At 35.1% G+C, this 21,175-nt stretch overlaps 3 protein-coding genes across 4 annotated transcripts; 2 read left to right on the forward strand and 1 right to left on the reverse strand.

The window, feature by feature from the left end:
• Positions 1 to 304: 304 nt before the first annotated feature.
• On the forward strand, positions 305 to 9,016 carry LOC7465141 (NAD(H) kinase 1). Of its 2 annotated transcripts, XM_002298357.4 has the most exons (12): positions 305 to 635; positions 1,551 to 1,719; positions 1,815 to 1,934; positions 4,918 to 5,114; positions 5,188 to 5,229; positions 5,467 to 5,580; positions 5,769 to 5,863; positions 6,044 to 6,150; positions 6,857 to 6,930; positions 7,031 to 7,109; positions 7,293 to 7,600; positions 8,455 to 9,016. In XM_002298357.4, exons 1-12 carry the CDS (start codon positions 609 to 611, stop codon positions 8,761 to 8,763), a joined length of 1,641 nt encoding a protein of 546 aa, XP_002298393.3. In that variant the 5' UTR covers positions 305 to 608; the 3' UTR covers positions 8,764 to 9,016. The 2 variants fall into 2 exon arrangements, with proteins under 2 accessions (XP_002298393.3, XP_024443611.1); XM_024587843.2 differs by lacking the exon at positions 5,188 to 5,229 and having other exon boundaries at positions 307 to 635.
• An 838-nt stretch (positions 9,017 to 9,854) lies between these two features.
• LOC7485743 (uncharacterized) lies at positions 9,855 to 12,248 on the forward strand. Its single transcript, XM_002298358.3, has 3 exons — positions 9,855 to 10,941; positions 11,036 to 11,575; positions 11,836 to 12,248. The coding sequence occupies exons 1-3, from the start codon at positions 10,102 to 10,104 to the stop codon at positions 11,932 to 11,934; spliced, it is 1,479 nt and encodes a 492-aa protein (XP_002298394.3). The 5' UTR covers positions 9,855 to 10,101; the 3' UTR covers positions 11,935 to 12,248.
• A 54-nt stretch (positions 12,249 to 12,302) lies between these two features.
• On the reverse strand, positions 12,303 to 16,766 carry LOC7485744 (protein RETICULATA-RELATED 4, chloroplastic). Its single transcript, XM_002299865.4, has 8 exons — positions 16,011 to 16,766; positions 15,051 to 15,119; positions 14,806 to 14,937; positions 14,650 to 14,703; positions 14,507 to 14,551; positions 13,599 to 13,738; positions 12,739 to 12,864; positions 12,303 to 12,649 (listed from the first exon to the last, which is right to left on the reverse strand). The coding sequence occupies exons 1-8, from the start codon at positions 16,569 to 16,571 to the stop codon at positions 12,580 to 12,582; spliced, it is 1,197 nt and encodes a 398-aa protein (XP_002299901.1). The 5' UTR covers positions 16,572 to 16,766; the 3' UTR covers positions 12,303 to 12,579.
• Between the last annotated feature and the right edge of the window lie 4,409 nt (positions 16,767 to 21,175).

The raw sequence follows: 21,175 nt of genomic DNA on the forward strand, positions 1-21,175 counted from the left end.
GTATTTTCAAATTATTTTGATATATTGATATTAAAAATAAATTTTAAAGTTTTTTTAAAAATATTATTTTATATATTTTTAAAATAAAAAACACCACCATATTATTAAACAAATTGTTACAAATAGGCCTGAATTTGATGTCCTCCTTTGAAAAAAAAAAAAAAAAAAAGAAGATAAATCAAACCTCACCCCAAATTTGCACCGAAGAAAATAAAAAAAAAAGAAAGAAGTAAGCCCTTCTGAGAAATAGAGATGGTATTCTTAGTTGACACGCGTTGTACCAAATCTCTCTCTCTCTATATAATAGTAGTAGTTAGTCATTAATGAATTGGGGTGTGTGTATAGTGATAATCAGATAGAGAATATCTCTCTCCTCTTATCTCTCTCGTAGCCATAGACATGATGACATGAGTTGCAGCAACTACTCGCGCTTTGTCTCTGTCTGTCTCTCTGATAAATGACAATTCTGTTCCTGTGATGCCCTGCACTGACTTGTCGTACCGGCTTCTTTCTTCTTAGAAGAGAAGAGAAGAGAAGAGAAGAGAAGATCCCTTTCTTTCCGTCCCTGTCTGTCTGTCTGTCTCTCTTCTTCAACTTCACTAATTATTATGACTACTAGCAAGCTCAATTCCACTGTAATTATTCTGCTTCTCTCTTTCCTTCTCTACCTCCACTGTATTAATTAATGATTAAATAAATGTAAAGTCTATACTGGATAATAATTACTATCATCTTTGATTTCTTTTTCTCTGTTGGTTGACTTTTCATTATCATTGACAGTCTGTGTTTGGATCTCTCTTGTTAATCTTGAATTCTCTTTTTTCTCTTTCATTTTGCACTCCCTGTGAATTGTAGCACAAGCTCAATCTGGTAGTGTTTTCTTACTTGAAAGCTAAGCAGTTGCCTGGATTTTGGGTGTGTGTTTGTGTGTAGTGATGGATCAACATTAGTAGAGATTTGTTAGTGGTATCATTCACAACTGTAATTTAGAGACAAATTGCGTTTTTGTGCATGCAATTCCATATTGCTTGGAGAAATGTCAGTGTTTTCCCTTGTGAAAAAAGCTAGAAAGGGAATTCTGTCTTTTTCGTGTTGAGTTGTTACATTACATATATCATCATATCCCAAAATTTGTTTTTGTTTATGTTTTAATCATGTTAATGATGCGTCTTTAATCATATAATCTCGAATGACAGGACTTCCTAAACCTTACCACTGTAGTTCTTGTAATTAATGATTCAAAATGTCAAATTGGTGGCCTTGCCTTTCCAAGTTTTGACTTTCGAATTTGGTCTGTCGTTGAACGATTTGACCGTTATAAGTTGTGTTCATAATGCATTCAATGACTGAATATGCTCTGTTGATGCATTCACAATTGGAAGTAACCGAGGATATAATGAGTAGGTATGTTTGAAATTGTTTTAGTACTGCTCAAACCGGCATAAAGGAAATGCTTTTTATTAACTCCTCTTTCCATTAACTGTACTCAACATTCTGCTTTCTCGTTGCATCACCCCAATTGAATCAAGTTGATCCCTCCTTTCTGATAGGATCCTCATGGAAATGGAGATGCAAGTTTGCCGTGTTCGCTGCCTGACAATAAATTTAGTGATTCACTTACCCTTTTCCATTCTGAGAAGGCAGTGCAGGAGCTTCTTCAACAGACTCCAATCCAACACACTGATGACCATCTCATAGAGTTCTCAGAGGCTCTTAGAAGTATGTTTTCCCTTGACTTTTTGGACCTGCACCTTTCTTTTCTGGAACTATTATTTTCTGTGAGCACCCATCTAATGTGCAATTTTACAAATTAGCTGTTGCCAAGGCATTAAAACAAGCTGCCGAAGGAAAGGCTTTTGCTCAAGCTGAGGCTGCTGAATGGAAACGTAGATTTGAACTGGAAAGGGCACAGAATCAACAGCTAGAGCACAAAGGTTTCTCTGATGATTAAACAACATGCATAAATAGAAGCATATGAGTTTCATCCATGCATATCTCACTTTTGTCTTTGATGCTGCAACCCAGTAATTTTATAGGGGGGAAAAAACAGTTCAATGAGGCCTATCTGAATCATTTTAATTCTCCTGCAAAAATCACTTTCTAAAATTCATTTCTCTGTTTGATGCGACTTTTATTGCTTAATATTTTGCAAGCTTCATGTCAAATTCCTTTGATTTTTGAACTTCCTTTGGCAGCTTTCTGGTATTAGTAGCCCTGACTGCATGCAGTCTATCCTTTGTAATTTGTATGGTTCTCTATTGTTTCAAGCTTTTCATCTCCTCCCTAGGATGCCCTTATCCTGTGATTTTTTTCTATTGGTTATAAAAATACGTATTGTGGTCTTACATTCATTATAAAAATAAGTTCTAAGAATTATTTCATCAATATAGATAATTATTACCTTTCATAATTGTTTCATCAATTATAGATTCCTTCATAAAAAAATGCATTTCCCCATGAATATGGAAAGCGTATCAATGCCGCAACTGTGGATGAGCTGTTATTCGTTATCCTGATTTATTTTAATTGGTACGTACATATTTTAGTTTCTCGTATAGATGGTTGATGTGTGAGAGCCTATGGGGTAGTCTTCTGATTTCTCCAGTATTCAACCCCTCCCAGTTCAAAACTGCTATTTTTTGGTTGTTGTTAAAAGCAACTTGTTCTGATATACTCAGTAGATCTTATTATGATGATTATTTGGATTTATCATTCATTGGCAATGTTGATTTCTTATTGTCAACAAGCATCCTCGACCATGGGGCCTGACAATGTAGATTTCTTGTTGTCAACAAACATCCTCGACCATGAGGCCTATAATTGGAAAAGAAGAGGGACACTGTTTATTGTTGATAATGACATGATTGAAATCCACCTCGTGCATAAGAAATTCATATGATCTTATTGTGCACGCCATTGAACACTATTGTACTTCGTATGATGTCTTTATCTTTTAACCCACTAACAAGAAGGTAACATAACAAAATATTTTTTGCATGGGGGCCTGTCTATGATCATGTGGGTTCACATGTGAACATGCACACTTGTGTGCATGTTTTGTGTATATCAAGCATTCTGATAAGAAATGTATTGCCAATATCTTATGAGCATATCTTTGTGAGTTTGTTTTTTTGGAAGGAATTCATTGCAAGTGGCTTTGGAGCCAAATGGCATCTCTTGGGTTAAGGTAAAATCATGGGTTTAGTCATGGCATTCATGTTTTCTTAGTGAAGAAAGGTGAAGATAAAAAAAACTACGAAGGAAACCTCCATGGGTGACGAACTAGAAAACCATGAAATAAAAAGGAAAGTTGAAATGTAGAAACTCACAATTGAAGTGTATTAGAAAGGACAACTCAAATTAAGGAATAACGATTATACCGCCTAATAAGCGATTTCCTTCTTTCCTTGATCTACTATTATATAAGATAAATTACCATTGACCAAGGTTGAAAAGTCTCTCTTCCTTCACAAGCATACTTCCATGCCTTTGTTTGGTTATTCAAAACTAGAGTGTATGGCTAGTACTGATCTTTGTGTTGGCTACTGAAAGGTAAAAAGTTTTCACGAGTGAAATGGGATAGCACTGACAATAAATCATCGAATAATGAATTCTAGAACATTTCCTAATATTGAACTTCAGGGTTATCTAAATGGGTGTGCTTGCTTGAAGAATTTTAATAGCATGTAGCCCCTAAGTTGATATATTGAACTCATGGTTGTGTTCAAGCACACTAAAAAAGGTCAATAATGTCTAGGTCCTTCCAGATGACCTCCATTCTGAGCCAATCATTCCGAACCTCCATTCTGAGCAAATTAGTTTTGCATGTTAGGCAGTTTGAAAGTCCTTGTGATTATTGTATTGCAAGTTTTATTTTGTACTTGCTGCAATTAATAGCACAGAGCGCATATTTAATCTAGTCTTGGTTTATTGGTCTCTTTCATGTTGAACTGTGCGTTTAGCTTCTGTGCTCTAATTAGGTAAGTTATCTCATTTAAATATACATTTCTTTCTTAAATTTGATGGATGAATATCTATTACCAATCTCATAAATACAAAGGCAGAGGAAGTTTAATCCAAAATTGTACTTGAAGACTTTAAATGATTTCATTGCTGAACAAGGGGCCTTTATTTTATGCTTTCTTGTATGAGTAAAGCTAAATAACAAGAAAATATGATAAGAGAAAACTTATATGAGCTGTTGGATCACAATCTTAAAGTGGGACCCGCTTGTAGGTCCTGGGTCCCACAAATTCATCAGTTCATGTGTATTCTTGAAGATTTTTCCTGTCATATTTTCTTGGTATTTAGCATTACTCTTCTTGTTTTGTGCTTGTCCATTAATAACTTTGTCATTTGGTCTTCAAGATCCTTTCTGTGGGGTTTTAGCCATTAAAGATTCTCTCAAGACTTTTACTGCTTCCATTAAATATACTTCGTCCTCTTATGACATGCTATATTTGTTTATTATATGATGTTCAAAAAAGATTTATTATTTGATGCCCAAACAATGCATCTACCATTTTATAGTAGTTTAACTTGTAAATGGTAAATCATAACTTTCTCATTTTGCTGCTTGCTTTATAGTTGCATATCTATTTGTCTTTGTTGCCATGACTTTTTTTTTAGTTGCTTTACTGTTTGTGTTTTTTTAAAATAAAATAAAGTCATATAGGTGGCTCTATGTTAGATCTGTTGTTGTTAGATGCATGCCGTGCTCATTGAAGCTGAAATCTGTGTAATTCCTCGTGTGAAGAAATGCTTGATTGTTTGGTTTTTGTGTGTCTGATGGTGCTGAATTAAGTTGTTTCTTATTTCAAGTTTTTTTGTCCATTAAATATTACACCATGTTCTGAGTGTTTCAATGTCTGATTTTGTCCACTTCTGAAGGAACGACTTTGATGACTTGTATTACAGGAAAGTCACCAGGGGAGTGTAATGGTGATATTAATGCTCAGCGGATGGAAAACTCAACTAACCAACCCATGCTGAGAAATGAAGCAAATGAACAATCTGAAAATTGCTGTACAAATGGGCTTTGCTCTCATGAAATTCTTCATGATGGAGAGACTGACTCCCATGCCAAAGCAGTTCAAAACAAAATGATGAGAAAGGTAATTTTCTTGTTGTGGCCCCGGCTGATACGCTGTTTAGTTTGTTTTAACTACTTGTTTAATTGCACACTAGGTTCACAGCATCACATGTTTGGATGGGAACCAGCTAGTCCTGGTAATACTATACCATCTGTTGATGTTCTCTTAGAACCTAGAAAGTACTCTTCATAAGCTTTGCTAGTACTGTTGCTTTTGTTTTTATTTGCTTGTTGATTTTTGTGATCATTTAAATGAATTGACACAATTTAAGCCCAAGGAAGTTCTTAGCTAATCCAACATTAAAATTGTGCTGGTGAATCTGGATATTATTCATGTTTTGACAAATTAGATTTAAATTTGAATCCTGAGACAGGCATCTTTCAAGCTTTCATGGTGGTGTAAAGGTGACATTAGTGATCAACACAAACATGATATTGTCTCTTTTGAAAGAGGAAATATAACAACTGCAGGGCGCAGCAGCAAACAGGTATTGAGTCGTGCTCTGTCAACAGTAGCTAGAATTTTTTCCCTTCATATCATAAGCAAATTTACATATATACCTGTTCATTTGTATTGCTTTTCCTTTGAGAAACTCTTAGAGCCCACTATTAGGAACAGTTTACAAGGGCATCTAATATGTGTATGCGCCTAAGAAAAATCTCATTTTCCTTTCAGATTTCTTTGAAGTGGGAATCTAACCCACAGACTGTGCTAGTTATGACCAAACCAAATTCAACCTCTGTTCAGATTCTATGTGCAGAAATGATCAGGTGCCGATGAGATTTCCTCTGGAAATGGTTTCCTTAGTTCCTAGTGTGGTCTCTCTACTTTGCCTCTTTTCATTCATCTTTCCTTGAGGGTTGCTAAATTTGTCCGGACCATATTTTAAATTGGTTGCATGCCATTTATTAAATCTTGCTATTTATCTTAAACTTTGATTTCCATTCCAGATGGATGAAAGAGCATAAAAAATTAAACATTTATGTAGAACCACGTGTGATGGGTGAACTTCTATCAGAATCATCTTACTTCAACTTTGTGCAAACTTGGAAAGATGGTGAGCTACTAAACATTTATCCTTTTCCTTTATACATGGACAAGGATGTTCTTTCAAAAAAGAAAATAAGAGGCAAACATCTGATTACTGTAAGAAACATAGTTTGTTAGCCATGGATCATATTTACTTCCAATGCATCACATTTTTTAGCAAATTTTGAAATTTACATGCTTTTAGTTATTTTGTAAAAGTTATCTTAAGTGCCCACCTTTACATTCAAAGGGGTTGAAGTTAGATGCTTCTCTTTTATGGTCTTTAGTCCAACTTAAAACCCCTAACAATTCTTTTCTTCTGATGCATCAATATGCATAAAGCCTGTATGGTAAAACTGTAAGCACCATGTCAGATCATGGTCTGTTTCATGTTTCTATTTGAGAATCCCTTGCATACTGTGCTAGATATTTTTTGTCTTCCATTTTTAATGATGGTTACAAAAACATCCTGCTCGAATTTGGAGGTCAAGTTGATGTGAGATTACTGACTGTCCAATTCTAGTATGATGCGATAATCCTTTTTCTTGTTTATGCATCAGTATGTATATACAGTCTAGAGAACTGCAATAAGCTTTATCTTCTTTTGCACGATTCAAGCTTCAACATGAAGACCAAATTTAGATTACATCTCGCTCTCACCCTTTAGCTCTTCATTAATATCTTGATAATGCACACGATTTGACTATTTATGAATTTGCAATGTTGCTTTGCAGAAAAGGAAATTTTGAGCCTGCACACAAAAGTTGACCTTGTTGTGACTCTTGGTGGGGATGGTACTGTTCTTTGGGTATGTTATTTTAGTTTGGTGTTCATCATTCTTAGGTTGATTGTGGAATCCTTTTCTATTCATGCATGGTATAGTTACCATCCCCTGTCTGTATCTGCAGGCAGCATCGATGTTCAAAGGACCGGTTCCTCCAATTGTATCATTTTCTTTGGGGTCTCTTGGATTTATGACACCATTCCGTATCCTTCATGCTAGCTCATGAAGTTCTTTTGTTAAATTGAAAGTGAAATTGACGACATAAAACACCAATTACAATTGTTGACTTCTATGTGACAGAATTTACTTATTATTTAGTCATTTATTTACTTAATACAGTTACCTCCCATGTCTTGACTTGAAAGTATTCTTTAACTATTTTTTAGATAGCGAACAGTACCGAGATTGCCTTGATTCAATCCTTAAAGGTCCAATTAGTATAACATTACGACACCGAATGCAATGCCATGTTATTAGAGATGCAGCTAAAAACGAGTATGAAACTGAGGAGCCTATACTTGTTTTGAATGAGGTTACAATTGACCGTGGAATATCATCATTCCTTGCAAATTTGGAATGCTATTGTGACAACTCTTTTGTCACACGCGTGCAAGGAGATGGATTAATTTTATCAACTACATCAGGTAGCACTGCATATTCATTGGGAGCTGGAGGATCAATGGTTCATCCCCAGGTACATTGTGATAACATCTTTCTTTAAGCACTTGTTCTGTTTGTGTGAAAAAGCGCTCTCTTTTTCCAAGGAAGTTTCCCATTATAAATATAATATGATCATGTGTTTCAGCATGTTTAGAAGCAGCTTTACTGATTATTTTCTATATATGATGTAAAATTCTATCAAGAAAACGCACCTAGCAGAATCACATAGTTTAGATGAGGGTACCAGGTTTGATGAGTAGCACTAGCAAGAAAATAAAGTTATTGAAAGAAAGGTAGTTGGTGATTCAAAGATACAAGAAATAGCCAACTCATGTGTACTTGTTACATTCGATTGAAAAGGATCTTAGAATGCGACTCTTGCTTCAGCATTTTCACTTGGAATGGCCAAGTAAGATTTTTCACTTGGAATTGCCAAGTAAGATTCAAAGTTGCATGCTTGGTCTTGACAACCCTATACATTTATCATTGCATTAGACACTATTCAGCTAGAGTTATATCAGCAATTAGATTTGAATCGTCTCTCGCAACGCAGCAGGCTTTTTTTTTATGGCTAACAGGTTGAGTTAGAATAGATTGGCCTGCTTTTCCCCCATTCTCAATGACATGACCTTGCTGATTTGCAAAACAAAAGGAAAATCCATTATTAAACTATGAGTTCAATACATCAATTTGTAAACCAGCAAGCACTGAGAAGTTGCACCCATACTATGGACATGTATAAAGTTGACGCTATCCTTTTGTATGAAGAGCGTGGTTGTTTTCATTTGGAAGTGAATGTACTCTTTGATTGTTCACATTAGTATTATTGCTATCACTTTAATGTGCGTGATTGATATTACAAATTTGATGTATTTCCTGTAATTGCAGGTCCCTGGAATTCTGTTTACACCAATTTGCCCGCATTCCTTATCGTTTCGACCTCTGATATTACCTGAGCATGTAACAATACGAGTTCAAGTTCCATTCAACAGCAGAAGCCCTGCTTGGGCCTCATTTGATGGCAAGGACAGGAAACAGCTGGCAGCTGGTGATGCGCTTGTGTGCAGCATGGCACCATGGCCTGTTCCAACAGCATGCCAGATTGATTCTACAAACGACTTTTTGCGCAGCATCCACGATGGCCTCCACTGGAATCTCAGAAAGACCCAATCTGTCGATGGCCCTCAGGATTTATAATGTAACTTCGTTCTTTTTTTTCTTGGGTACAGGAAAACAGTTCCTGCTGGGGTCCGTGATTCGCCTTCAAGTGTCACAGGGAAAGTGTTGTGGAGGGGGGAATAACTTGTAGTAGTCCCAAGGGAAAAGAAATAGTTGCTGTCAGTCAGCTTAAATTTCTCTCTGAAATTTGTACTTCTTTGCGTAGTCATTAAATGATTAGACACAAACAAATAAATTGTTGAATGTATATACACATGCATATAGTCATCAAGACCTGTGTCTTTACCGCTGCCCGCAGCTACCTGCTGTTCATCGTGTTCCATTCTCAAACGGTTGACTAGGCTCGTTGGACCTGTGCCAGAACTTGGAACAGTCATGGGAGCTGTTGATCTGTAATCAAGCAAAAACCCTTTTTTAAATTCAAGGTTTAAGCTTTCACAAACACTATCTATCAAATTCTTAAGAACATGAAAGGATTTAAATTCCAGGTGGTTAATTTTTTTTATGCAAGCAATGGCTACTAGACAGGATATGTCTCTCTTTAAATTCTAATGTGATCTACGCGTTACAAGCTTAAAATTTTAAAACGGTTTAATTCTTACAAATTAAACTTGAAGAGCTTCGACGCGATAATATATATATATATATATATATATATATATATATATATATATATATATATATATATATATATGTGAGTTGTTATCACTAACACCATAGATAACGACGACACATGTGAGTTGTTCACAGTAAATATTTTACTGTACAATTTGGCTCCTAAAATTTCTTGAGAATTTTACTTTGGTTGTTATATTTTATTTTTCTTGCAAATAAATCTTTAATCGAACTCTTTGATCCTCATGCCTTACAATACATTCAATTTAGTCTTTGAATGATTTTTTTTTTCAATCAAGTCCTTATATTTCAGATCTGCCTCGAGCATGCATGCCACTCTAAACAATAGATGAAAGATGGAATCCAGTGTGTGGGTATCAAAATGGTAAGGAAAAAAAAAAAAAAAAACAGAAACTGCGAAGCTATAACCGTTACAAGGGTTGCACCGAAAGCATTTCATCCACGTTAAACATGGCTCAAAGCTCCAAGCTCAAATATGCATTTTGTTGCTTATGGAAAGCATTTCCTCGGCATTCTACCTACGTCTGGACATGGCTCAAAGCTCACTTGAAGGATGGATGTTGCATTAGACAACTCACGAAAAGAATGCATTAGCACAAAGACAACAAGAGATGAAAACACTTAACGTCACATGAATTATCAAGGCTAGACAAGAAACTAGGCTATATAAGCTCTTCTAGCGATCCAGTCAAAGGTGACAATTCAAGATTCCCTTCAAAAATGTCTTCAGAGAAACCCATCAACAGTGTCAGTGCTGCAATTCAACAAAGCTTGCAACACATATCTCTTGGAACTCTATGCAAATCTATAGCCACTTGGGGACTAATCCTTTTACTGCTCTATACTGTCTTGTTTAACCATCCTTGCTGTAGCCAGACTATGAATAGATTCGCTCTCTTTAAGCTCAAATGGCCACCACTCTCACCTAATAATGCAACTACTTCTGCGAATGTTACTACTACCCCTACAAGTATCAGCCACATTGTATTTGCCATGGTGAGTTCTGTGAACACATGGAAGCACAGGAAATCATACGTGGAATCATGGTGGAGACCAAATGTTACTCGAGGATATATTTTCCTTGATAGAGATCCCTCGCAAAGATTCCATCCTTGGCCCTCATCTTCTCCGCCTTTTCGCGTCAATGCACCTGTCAAATTTAGATTAAACCGCAAATATGCAACACAGGTTAGAATAGTACGTACAATCATGGAGACTTTTATGCAGGGAGATAAAGATGTTAGATGGTATGTAATGGCAGATGATGACACCGTCTTATTTATTGATAATTTAGTAGAGGTTTTAGCCAAGTATAATCATACTGAGTACTTCTACATCGGAATGAATTCGGAAAGTGTTAGCTCGAATGTTAATTTCTCGTTCGAAATGGCATTTGGTGGAGCTGGGTATGCTTTGAGTTACCCTCTAGCAGAAGCTTTGTCCACGAAGGTGGATGGGTGTATTCAACGATATCCAAATGTATATTCCAGTGACTTTATTTTGCAGACGTGTTTGGCTGATTTTGGAGTTCCTCTAACGCATCACAGAGGCTTTCACCAGGTATTTGATCATTCTATCAATGTTCATGTAGAAATTAAGCAAAATCAATTCATAAACTAACTGATTCCTATTGATTTATGGTGCTTTACTGCAGATTGATCTACATGGGGACATATCAGGCCTTCTATCAGCTCATCATCAGTCTCCTGTCCTCTCCCTTCACCACATCGATGTCGTAGATCCAATCTTCCCCTCCATGAATCGCTCTGCGTCCGTGAACCATCTAATGGAGGCTGCAAAAGTCGATCATTCACGGCTATTGGAACAAACTATCTGCTACCAAAGGAAAAACAACTGGTCTTTTTCTACCTCATGGGGCTACTCCGCTCACATATACGAAAATATACACCCCCGAAGCTTTCTACTGTTACCTATCGAGACGTTTAGACCGTGGCTGAGGATTTTTAAGCCACCATTCTATATGTTCAACACTCGAAGTCTCACCAATGATCCATGCGATGCTCCTCATGAATTCTTCATGGAATCTGTCGAGAAAACCAGAGGGAACCAAGTTGTTACGACCTACACCCGAAAATCACCACGCAATTTGCCACCATGTTCATCAAGTGGCAATCATTCTGCAAATCATATTTCCAAAATTCAAGTCTTTTCATCAGCAACAACATTAAAAAAGGTGAGTTTTCCATCTTTTCCGTCACGTCAAGAGTCCAACATTGTCGTCAGACTTAGCTCTTGATATTAGCTAGATACATTTGACAGCCAAAAACAATTTTGCTACAGTTCGTTAATTAAAATCCTCCTCTTGGTCAAGTAAACGGGCAGAATTGAAAGACAACATAAATATAAATTTTGGGCTTAGACGTTTAATAAAACAATTTCCTAAAGAATTTTAACTGTTTACTGGTCATCGCATGTATCTGGTGTATCTTGCAGGCTGGACTGATGGAATGCTGCGACGTTGAAGAGACAGCAGACATGAATATTACACGTATCAAGTTAAGGGCTTGTATGAAAGATGAAGTCATTGCCTGAACATGTTATCAAGCACAAATGGAACGTGTTAACTTGATTGTACTTTATTTTCTTCTTCTTTCTCTCCTGTTTATTGGTACGAGCTTAAGTGTGATGCTGCTTGGTGCTAAGTAGACAACTTCAACCCTCAAGTAGATGACAGTCTTTGAATTTCTAGGCTGTGTTTCAGTGGAATTTCGTCAACCAAGAATACAGTAACAAAATTACCTCATGCTACGTCTCAATTTGCAATTTTCTAAACACAAGCACGATTATTATGATTCTTCTCATGTGATTATTGTGCATTGACCAGGTTTGATGTTTGTTCGGTTTAACTTGTGTCAAGAATGGTAATCTTTTTCTATTTCTGATATTCCAACAAAAAAATATTCACATCAAAATGTTTATTCTTGCACTCCTTTATCCCCTTTCGATAGTTCAAATTTACCAGCGATTGTGTCCAAATCTGGACACCAACAGTGAGAATGGAAAAAATTACATTTAAGAATCATAGAGAAACTGAGACCACCTACAAAGCGCTAGCTTTATCAACTATTTCTGATGTATAAATTTTCATGAAACTTTGGTAGTTCAGCAACTAAAAAAACTCAAATTGACATGCCTACTTCAAGCGATTTAAACACAGCCAAGCCAACATTTCTAGAACTAATCAGTCAATTCCTTGTGCTCCTCGTGAGCCTTTTGGATTCCTATCAAGCGAGCATAGTCCACCCACCTGTTGAAGCAAAGGGATGGACATGAGATGCCACAGGTACAAAGATTATCAAGTTTAAGATTCCCATGAAATAAAGAGTGCAATCTTACAATAATGAACCCAGGAATGTGTTGCCTGTTCGAACAGCAAAACAAAGTGCACCTAGCATGAGCTTGTGCTGGTGTAGCATAGGTTCCAAGATGCGCTGTTCAACAACACCAGCCAGTATTTGATACCTGTTCAACAGAGGTAGTCGTCAGTAAACCATTCTAACCCATAGAAACCCTAAATATCAATAGCACCTCATTCAGATTAAAATTTCAAACAACACTTCAAAATTGTAATAACAGATCCATTTTTTAATCATTTAAGCTTTTTAAATGGACAAAACGACACCAGTTCAAAATTTTCTACAATTCTCATCATGGAATATATTAGCAATGCTTCATTGTTAATTTGCTAATTAATCTGTTCTGAATAGTGGTTCTGGCACCAAAGGCTATATAAGACAAGTTCTAACATGTAAAATTATGCTAGTGATCAAATTTTGCATAATTATGCTGTATTCAACAAAAACCTAATTTTGTTCCAATGATGAAATAAAAATCTCGCCCTGTGAAATCTAGCCCATATCTTTTATATGAATAGTGCATGAATTAAATGGTGTAATAAATTACAGCATCTTAGATAGGTCATAAAGAAGACACTAGATACTTAGAGGGTGCTTGGCAGTGTGGTAGCGGTTGCTTTTTAAATAACTTTTTATGCCGAAATGCATACCAATGATGTTTTTTTATTTTTTAAAAATCATTTTTGACATCAGCACATCAAAACGATCTAAAACGTACAAACCATATTAAATTTTAGCAAAAAAAAAAAAATTAAATTTTCTGGGAACGCGGTTTGCACCGCGTTCCCAAACATATTCTTAGAAAATTGAGCAAAAACCATGTCTGGAGGATCATTGTACCTGAGGTTGCTAGAAACTGCCATGTAGACACCATAGGCAACACTGGTAGATAAAATAGGTACGTTTTCAACCTCACCAGCAGAAGACTTATCCACAGCTTTCCGTGCATTGATCAAGGTATTTGTCACAGCGGTACCAACCTAAAACAAAACGATTGCATTAGAGGTATGCATCCTCAGAACCAAGAACCTTTCACCCATTAGCATACAAATGAGAGGACAGGTACTTTGCAACTAAAAAGGAGGCAAAAGACCAAGAATTACTCTTTTTTATTTGTCTAACTAGATTGAACTTACTATAACGCAAGAACATGTGCACAAAAGGTTACCCCTGTTTAATATTGAAAACCAAACGTGCACACAGGAAGGAATCTATAAAAAAATGTCAGAGAGACAAACTGCTTATAATGCAAAGTTTTCAGACCACTAAAGATTAATAATTCCGAGAACATGCTCAGAGTAAAAGCCAAAACGCCAAAGTAGCAAATAGATCATCCATGCTTAAAATAAATGTGATGATAGGAACACAAAGTGTGTGTGTGTGTGTGTGTGTGTGGAGAGAGAGAGAGTTTCTCACTCCTCCAAAATGCAGTTCCAGTTTCCATTTTAAAATGTTAGAAAGGCAATTTGTGGTTTAGTCATGGTGCTCCATGGACAGTTGGCACAGTACCAGAGAAGGCATTGGCACATAAAAATATAATTTTTCAATAAGAGTACACTGCAAGGAGGACAAGAGATTCTCCTGTAGAAAACTACATAGGTGATATAGAATGGCATGAGGTAGTATAGGCTATGTAAGATGGGGGAGACAAACCTCAAAGTATAACAACCTACCAACTTAAAATTCATTTCTTAGTACAAAATCATTAAAAAATGTGCTACATAACCTCCTGTCCAGTATGAACTTACCAGTGAGGAGGCGGTGCCAACAACAAAAAGCTTCGCTCCATTACGCTGCAATAACAAATCCACGTAAGGACCAGGCTACTCTTGGCATGGGAGTTAAGATATTTAATTAACAATGTGCAAAAAATAGAAAGTAAAAAACTTACCGCTATAGCACCTAATCTCTGTAAGAGTGAATAGGAAGTTCCAGCGAGAGCCACCTGTAATGAGGATTTGACGAGCAGATGACTATCTAAGACTTTCTGTAGTCATCTTTGTTAAACTTACTAGTTAATGCATAAGTTTATCAATAAATCAGAAACCTGGAATGCATTATCAGGGCAGTTGTGGAAGAACTTTGCAATAGGTCCAGCATTTCCTGCTAGTGGTGATCGGAGAGAAACCGTGGGAGCAGGAAGAAAAACAAGCATGAAATCTGCAATTATGGCCATCACCTAAGGAAAAAATGAATACCAACTGAGGGATGGAAATAATACATTTTCAGAATGCAATGGACAGGAAACCCTACAAAGCACTGACTTCTTAGAAATGATGATGATAGTCATACCACATCTGCAAAAACAACTTCCAGCTCATTGAAAAAATTCTCTCTCCTACGCTCATACTCAGCAGCAGTCTACAAAATCAAAAACTTAAAAGTCACGATAACATAAAAATTATAATGCCAGTATAAAACATAAACAGAGGAGAGGAGGCGAACTGGAAGGGACGGAGAAGGAAGACATAAAACCAGAAAACCAAAAAAAAATTACATGCATAGCAGGTTATCGTTATTCTTTACAAATGGAGCTGACCAAAAATTTCCCGCTTCAAGTTTTGTTGTACTCATCACTTCTTTCCGGGGATGGAGGTGCTTGTAAACTTGATAGCTTGGGGTTGGATCAGTCAAATAGTTGTAATGGCATAAGCAAGTTTAATTACCATTGCATAACAATCCATTATTCAAGATTATCTTTGTACTACTAAAAAACTGACTTACCCTCAAGAAAGCCAATAACTGCACGATACATCTTTTTTCTTTTTACCAACCAATTTAGGGTGCTATACCCCTATAAACACCATCATATGCTTCTTCAAATTAAAAAAAAAATGTCAATATACTCCAACCTCACTTTATCAAACAACTCAACCACCTAAGTAAAAGACTGGTTTCGAGACACCTTTAGACCCCATTTGTATCTTCTCTTAGAGTCAATCAGTCCCTCATCACGGAAATAAACCGACCAAAAAAAGAAAAAGAAGTATGATACTATTCTCTTCATACATTTATAGACAAGCATGCTTTAACAAGTAGCCATTTTGCATTATATTCGAATTGACCAAATGCATTGTCGAAAGCAACATCAGATGAAATAGAAATCAAAATATCGAATTCTAAACTCTTTTTAGCAAAATCTACCCAATTGACCATCCCAGGCAAATATCCTTTTACATCACATTCAAATGATTAAATGCATTGTCGTTTCTAATTGTGTACGACAAAAATAATGGTATTGTAATGCTATACCTTAGTGAACATACCAACACCACATTCCATCCCAACTTTAGCCAAAAAGAGATCATCAGCCAACAACCTCTCTCTAAACCCATCAAACTGCATCAACCACCGTAAAAACCGTGAGTTTTCAAGCTCGAAAAATCTGGAAACCACGGCCCCTGGTATCCTCCCGGCCCGGATAGCCGCCGCCAAATCCTGCGGCAAACTCTCCACAGACCGCTTCGCCTCCGCCAAAACCATCATCGCCTCCTCCCTATTCTTATCCTCCGCACTGTCACCATCACCATTGTGGTTGTTATTGTCACTGCTATCTCCGCCGCCGCCGCCGCAGGGAGGGGGATGGTTGATGCCGCCATATCCTCCTCCGGAGGAGGTGGCGATGAAGAGAGGGAGGCGGTGGTCGTTATGGTGGTGGTGGTGGCGGGGGGAGGAGGGGAAGGGAGAGGGTAGAGAGAGGCGGAGATGGAGATGGTGAGATGAGGAGGGGTGGAAAGAACGATGGGGATTGATGAGTTTGGGATTTGTGTTGTTAGGCAGAGAGGCGGTGAAGAAGCAGGTGGCGATGGCCATGTGTACGCAGAAAGTAGGTGGAGGGTGGCGATGGACAGACAACAGCTAACTGCTTATGTAATGGAGGGAGTTATGATGCATGTCAGGGTGGGACAGTGAAAGTACTGAAAATTGACTTGTTTCTGCTTTTGATGTTTCTTATGTATTTTTCTGTAGCGCGGCGTCGTAATTAGGTGGGTGTAGGTTTTCTGTTTTCTGTTTTCTGAAGGGAAAATTCGAGGCTTTAGACTTTGAGATTCACTCTCCTTTATTTATTACTATTTTACTGTTATTATTTATTTATTTATTTATTCAATATTCTGGGATGCATTTATGGCACACTAAAAAAAAACTAAAAAACATCATGTTTCATATTTCAATTTCACTATGAATTTATTAAATTATCCTTGGAAGAGAAACACAAAACCGGTTTTAGAGGTAACAAGGGTTGCGTTGTAGTCGTGTCTACGTTCCCAAACAAGCCATAAAAGTATTACCATAGAACATTTACATGTATATACTATATATCTAGGTAATTAGGGACTAAGGAATACTTTAATTTTCCTTTTCTTTTCCTTTTTATCGACGTTTTAGCTTTAAGGTAGAACTTGAATGGAAGGTCATATATTCAAAGATACTATTTTATTTTTCGTTTTTTTTCTAAATATATAAAAAATATTAAAAATATAAGGATGTTTTAGTAATATTATTAAACCTGTCCAAGCAGGGAAATCTTGAAATTTCTTAGCATGGTTCTATACCTAGTGTGTATTTTTAATTAAACCATATAAAAACTAACTTGATGTAAATTTATTAGTTTAATGGGTTCAAAGAAAACTCAGATGACTCACAAAAGCATTGATCAACTTATAAAAAAATCAAGATGAGTTTTTCAAAAACAATATTGAGACGGTGGCATATTGAATGAATGAATCGGTTCATGAACTTAGCCAGGTTCGAAAAAAAATTCCAATAATTTTTATTTAATTATATAATAAAAATTAGATGCTCGTGGTTTCAAGCATCAATTCTAAAATAAATATTTGTTCAGGACCATGATAACCCTAAACAAAGTAGAAAAAAAAAACCATTCACGAAGTTTATTTCTCAACCAATTCAATATCGATAGATAAAATCAAAAAATTAAAATATATTTTTAATTATTATCAACATTAACTAAAAGATCAAATTGCCTCTAAAATGATGACTAAGCCCTTGAAGTCAAGCTTTAAAAGTGAACTTTTTTAAAAAAAAAAACTTAGACCTAAATTAAGTGTTGTTTTGTATCTATGGGCATTATAGTGACTTAACTTTGCAAAAAAGAATAAAATAAAAAGCAATAACCTCAATCAATTAAAAAAATATGTAATTCACAATAATCGATGGAGGGTGAATATGAAAGTCATTAAAAAAAAACTGGTAAATTTATTGTTTAAACCCATACTAATTGATTTAGGCGAATCATTTAAACCTAGGTTAATATTTTAACTTCACAACATGTGAAATTGAAAACTCGGGTTCAATCAAGAAAAAAAATTAAAGGAGGATGCAATTGAAAACAAAATAAAATTTGAGAAATTAATTAAAATAAAGCAAATAAAAATCAAGAAAGGAGGGGAAAAAAAAACAAATGAAAAATAACTTGATGGGCTGACATGAAAATGTGGAGGGCCAGACATGAATTTATAGGAGGAGGAAGAAAGGAAAGAAAAAAAAAAGATGTCGGCGACGCATCAGAAGTTTGACAACTACTCGCATCGTACAAGAAGAAAGAGAAGGCCGAGATGAATCAAATGACATGATGGAATAACATTTTTTACCACCAAAGTTAGCTGCACTCGTCACCCGAAAGCGACGGAGCGACTCACACTTTCAACGCATATATCAGTAACTTTTTTGTGTTTTTTTTAAATACTACTCTACCCTCGGGACCCGAACATTATTACAAAAAAAATCATCTTGAAATTATGAATTAACCTTTTAAGTCAAGCTTTTGAAAATTTGAATCCAAGGATAATAAAGTAGTTATACTATAGCAAAAATATGATATGTTTATAAATAACTCAAACTATAGTTAAATGACTAGATGCCATGCCCGTGCGATGTCGCGAGCTTGTGGCATGCTTGTACGTTGTCATGGGTTTGTGTAAAAAATCATAAAAATATAAAAAAATCATATAGAGAAAAACTGTTGCAATACACAATGTTTTCAAGAAAAAAAACTATAAAGCTAAATTCTCAACCAGCTTAATATTAAAAAAACTAAAATCGACAAAGATAATTTTGGAAAAAAATCATAACAAAAAAAACAAAAGGAAAAAAAAACCATGCAGGGAAACACAATCTATAATGTATCACGAGGAAATCTACAGCTGTAATTCCCAACTAGCTCAATATTAAAAATAATAAAATCGATAAAATTTTTTTTTTAAAAAAATCATAACAAAAAAAATCATGTGGGAGAATACTGTAGCAATCAACAATGTTTTTTTTTAAAAAAACTACGAAGCTAAATTCTCAACTAGCTCAATATGAAAAAACAAATCGACAAAGACAATTTTGGAAAAAAAAAACAAAAGAATCATAAAAAACCATGTAGGGAAACATTGTAGCAACCCACAATGTTTTAAAAAAAACTACAAAACTAAATTCTCAACCAGCTCAATATTAAAAAAATAAAATCAACAAAAACAATTTTGAAAAAAAAAACATGAAAAAAAGAAGAAGACAATTTTGGAAAAAAAAGGAAAAAAAAAAGAAAAAAAATGGGAGATAAAACATGTGGGGAAAGTTAAAGCTAAATTCTTAACCAGCTCAATATTAAAAAAAAATCAACAAAGATAATTTAAAAACAAAACATGTGGGGAAATATTGTAGCAAAACAAAAACCATGTGGGGAAACATTGTAGCAATCCACAATGTTTTTTTTAAAAAAACTACGAAGCAAAATTCTCAACCAGCTCAATATGAAAAAAATAAAATCGACAAAGACCATTTTGGAAAAAAAAATCATAAAAATAAAGAAAAAAACCATGTAGGGAAACATTGTAGCAATCCATAATGTTTTAAAGAAAAAAACTACAAGACTAAATTTTTAACCAGTTCAATATTAAAAAAAAATCGACAAAGATAATTTAAAAAATACGAAAACAAAAAAGAATAAAAAAAAAGACAATCTTGGGAAAAAAAAACATGTAAAACTAAAAAAAAAAAAAAAAAAACAAAAAAAAAATATAGGGAAAGCTACAATACTTTCCCTTTACCTTTTAGAGTATTACTTAATTTTAGATTTTTACATGAGATATATTTGGTGCTCTAGAATTGGTGAGGGATATATATAATTTTTCTTTTTTGATTGGATAGTATAAAGTTCAAAATATCCTCATAAGTTGAATTTTGGTTTGCTTTGGGAAATGGTTTTTTTTTGTTTTTTTTTTTTTAGCGTAGTGAGTTTATCAGATAGATTTTAAAACAAATGCTTTTGTTTTTAGAGGTATTTATATCTTTTGCACTTTGGTTTTTTTTTTTTTTGGTAAATTTTGTATGGGATCATGAGTGTTTTAGTATGTGTGTGTGTGTAAAAGTTACTGGCACGTGATAAAAATGCGCCAGCATTTAGAGGTTGTTTGTGCTATTTTGATGGCGCGTGACATCTTTTCTAGCATCCAAAAATAACCAACTACCATCTTAAGCGAAGTGTCTTAGGGTGGCACATCTTCCTGACCGGGTTATGTTGTCATAAGTGTTGCTGTTAAACTGTTAAACGACGATTGAATTTCTTTTTCTCCACCCACCCAAAGTTAAAAAATATCCTAACCTTTTGTATTATTTTAATTGCGGTCCTTATTTTTTTTATTGTTATGTATTTGCTTTAAATTCTTTTTATGATTTTTTTTTCAATTTCATCATTTATCGTTTTATTTTATTTTATTTTTATGTCAGATTTGGACATCTTTCTTTTAATTAATATTTATTGTGCTTTTCACCATTCTTCTAATTGATTTTTTTTTCAATTTTATACCTGATTTTTGTTTTGTTTTGTTTTTTTAATTTAGTCCTCATTCTTTTCATTATAATTTCTTAATTGATTTTTTTTTCAGATTCATCCCTAATTGTTTGATTTTATTTGATTTTCATATCAAATTTGTTCCTCATTTTTTTTCAATCCTGGTTTTTAAAGCCAACCCAGGGGTCAATCTTGAGCAAGTCCTGGGTTACAGATCAAGTTGGTTGGCCAAGGTCACCCAGATCAACTTAGTCTAAAACTATATTCAATGGATTTTAAGAACTTTTCACAAAGAAGTTGTGTCCTCATTTTTTTAATCATGGTTTTTAAACCCGGCCCGGAGGTTGATCCTCGGACAAGTCCCGAGTCACAGGTCGGGTGGGTTGGCCAGGGTTACCTAGGCCACTAAATTTTTTATTTTACAAGTATGTAAAAATGATATTATTTTGGTAAAAAGATTTTTTAAAAAATCAATGGGTTATAAGACGGGTTTTTTAAAAAATAATTAAAAAGAATTTAACGAAGAAATTGGGTCCTCATTTTTTTGATCATGGTTTTTAAACCCGGCCCGAGAGTTGACCCCAAACAGCTCCTAGGTCATAGGTAGAGTAAGTTGACC

Source organism: Populus trichocarpa, chromosome 1 (genome assembly GCF_000002775.5).
Source record: "Populus trichocarpa isolate Nisqually-1 chromosome 1, P.trichocarpa_v4.1, whole genome shotgun sequence".
Lineage (NCBI taxonomy): Eukaryota > Viridiplantae > Streptophyta > Magnoliopsida > Malpighiales > Salicaceae > Populus > Populus trichocarpa.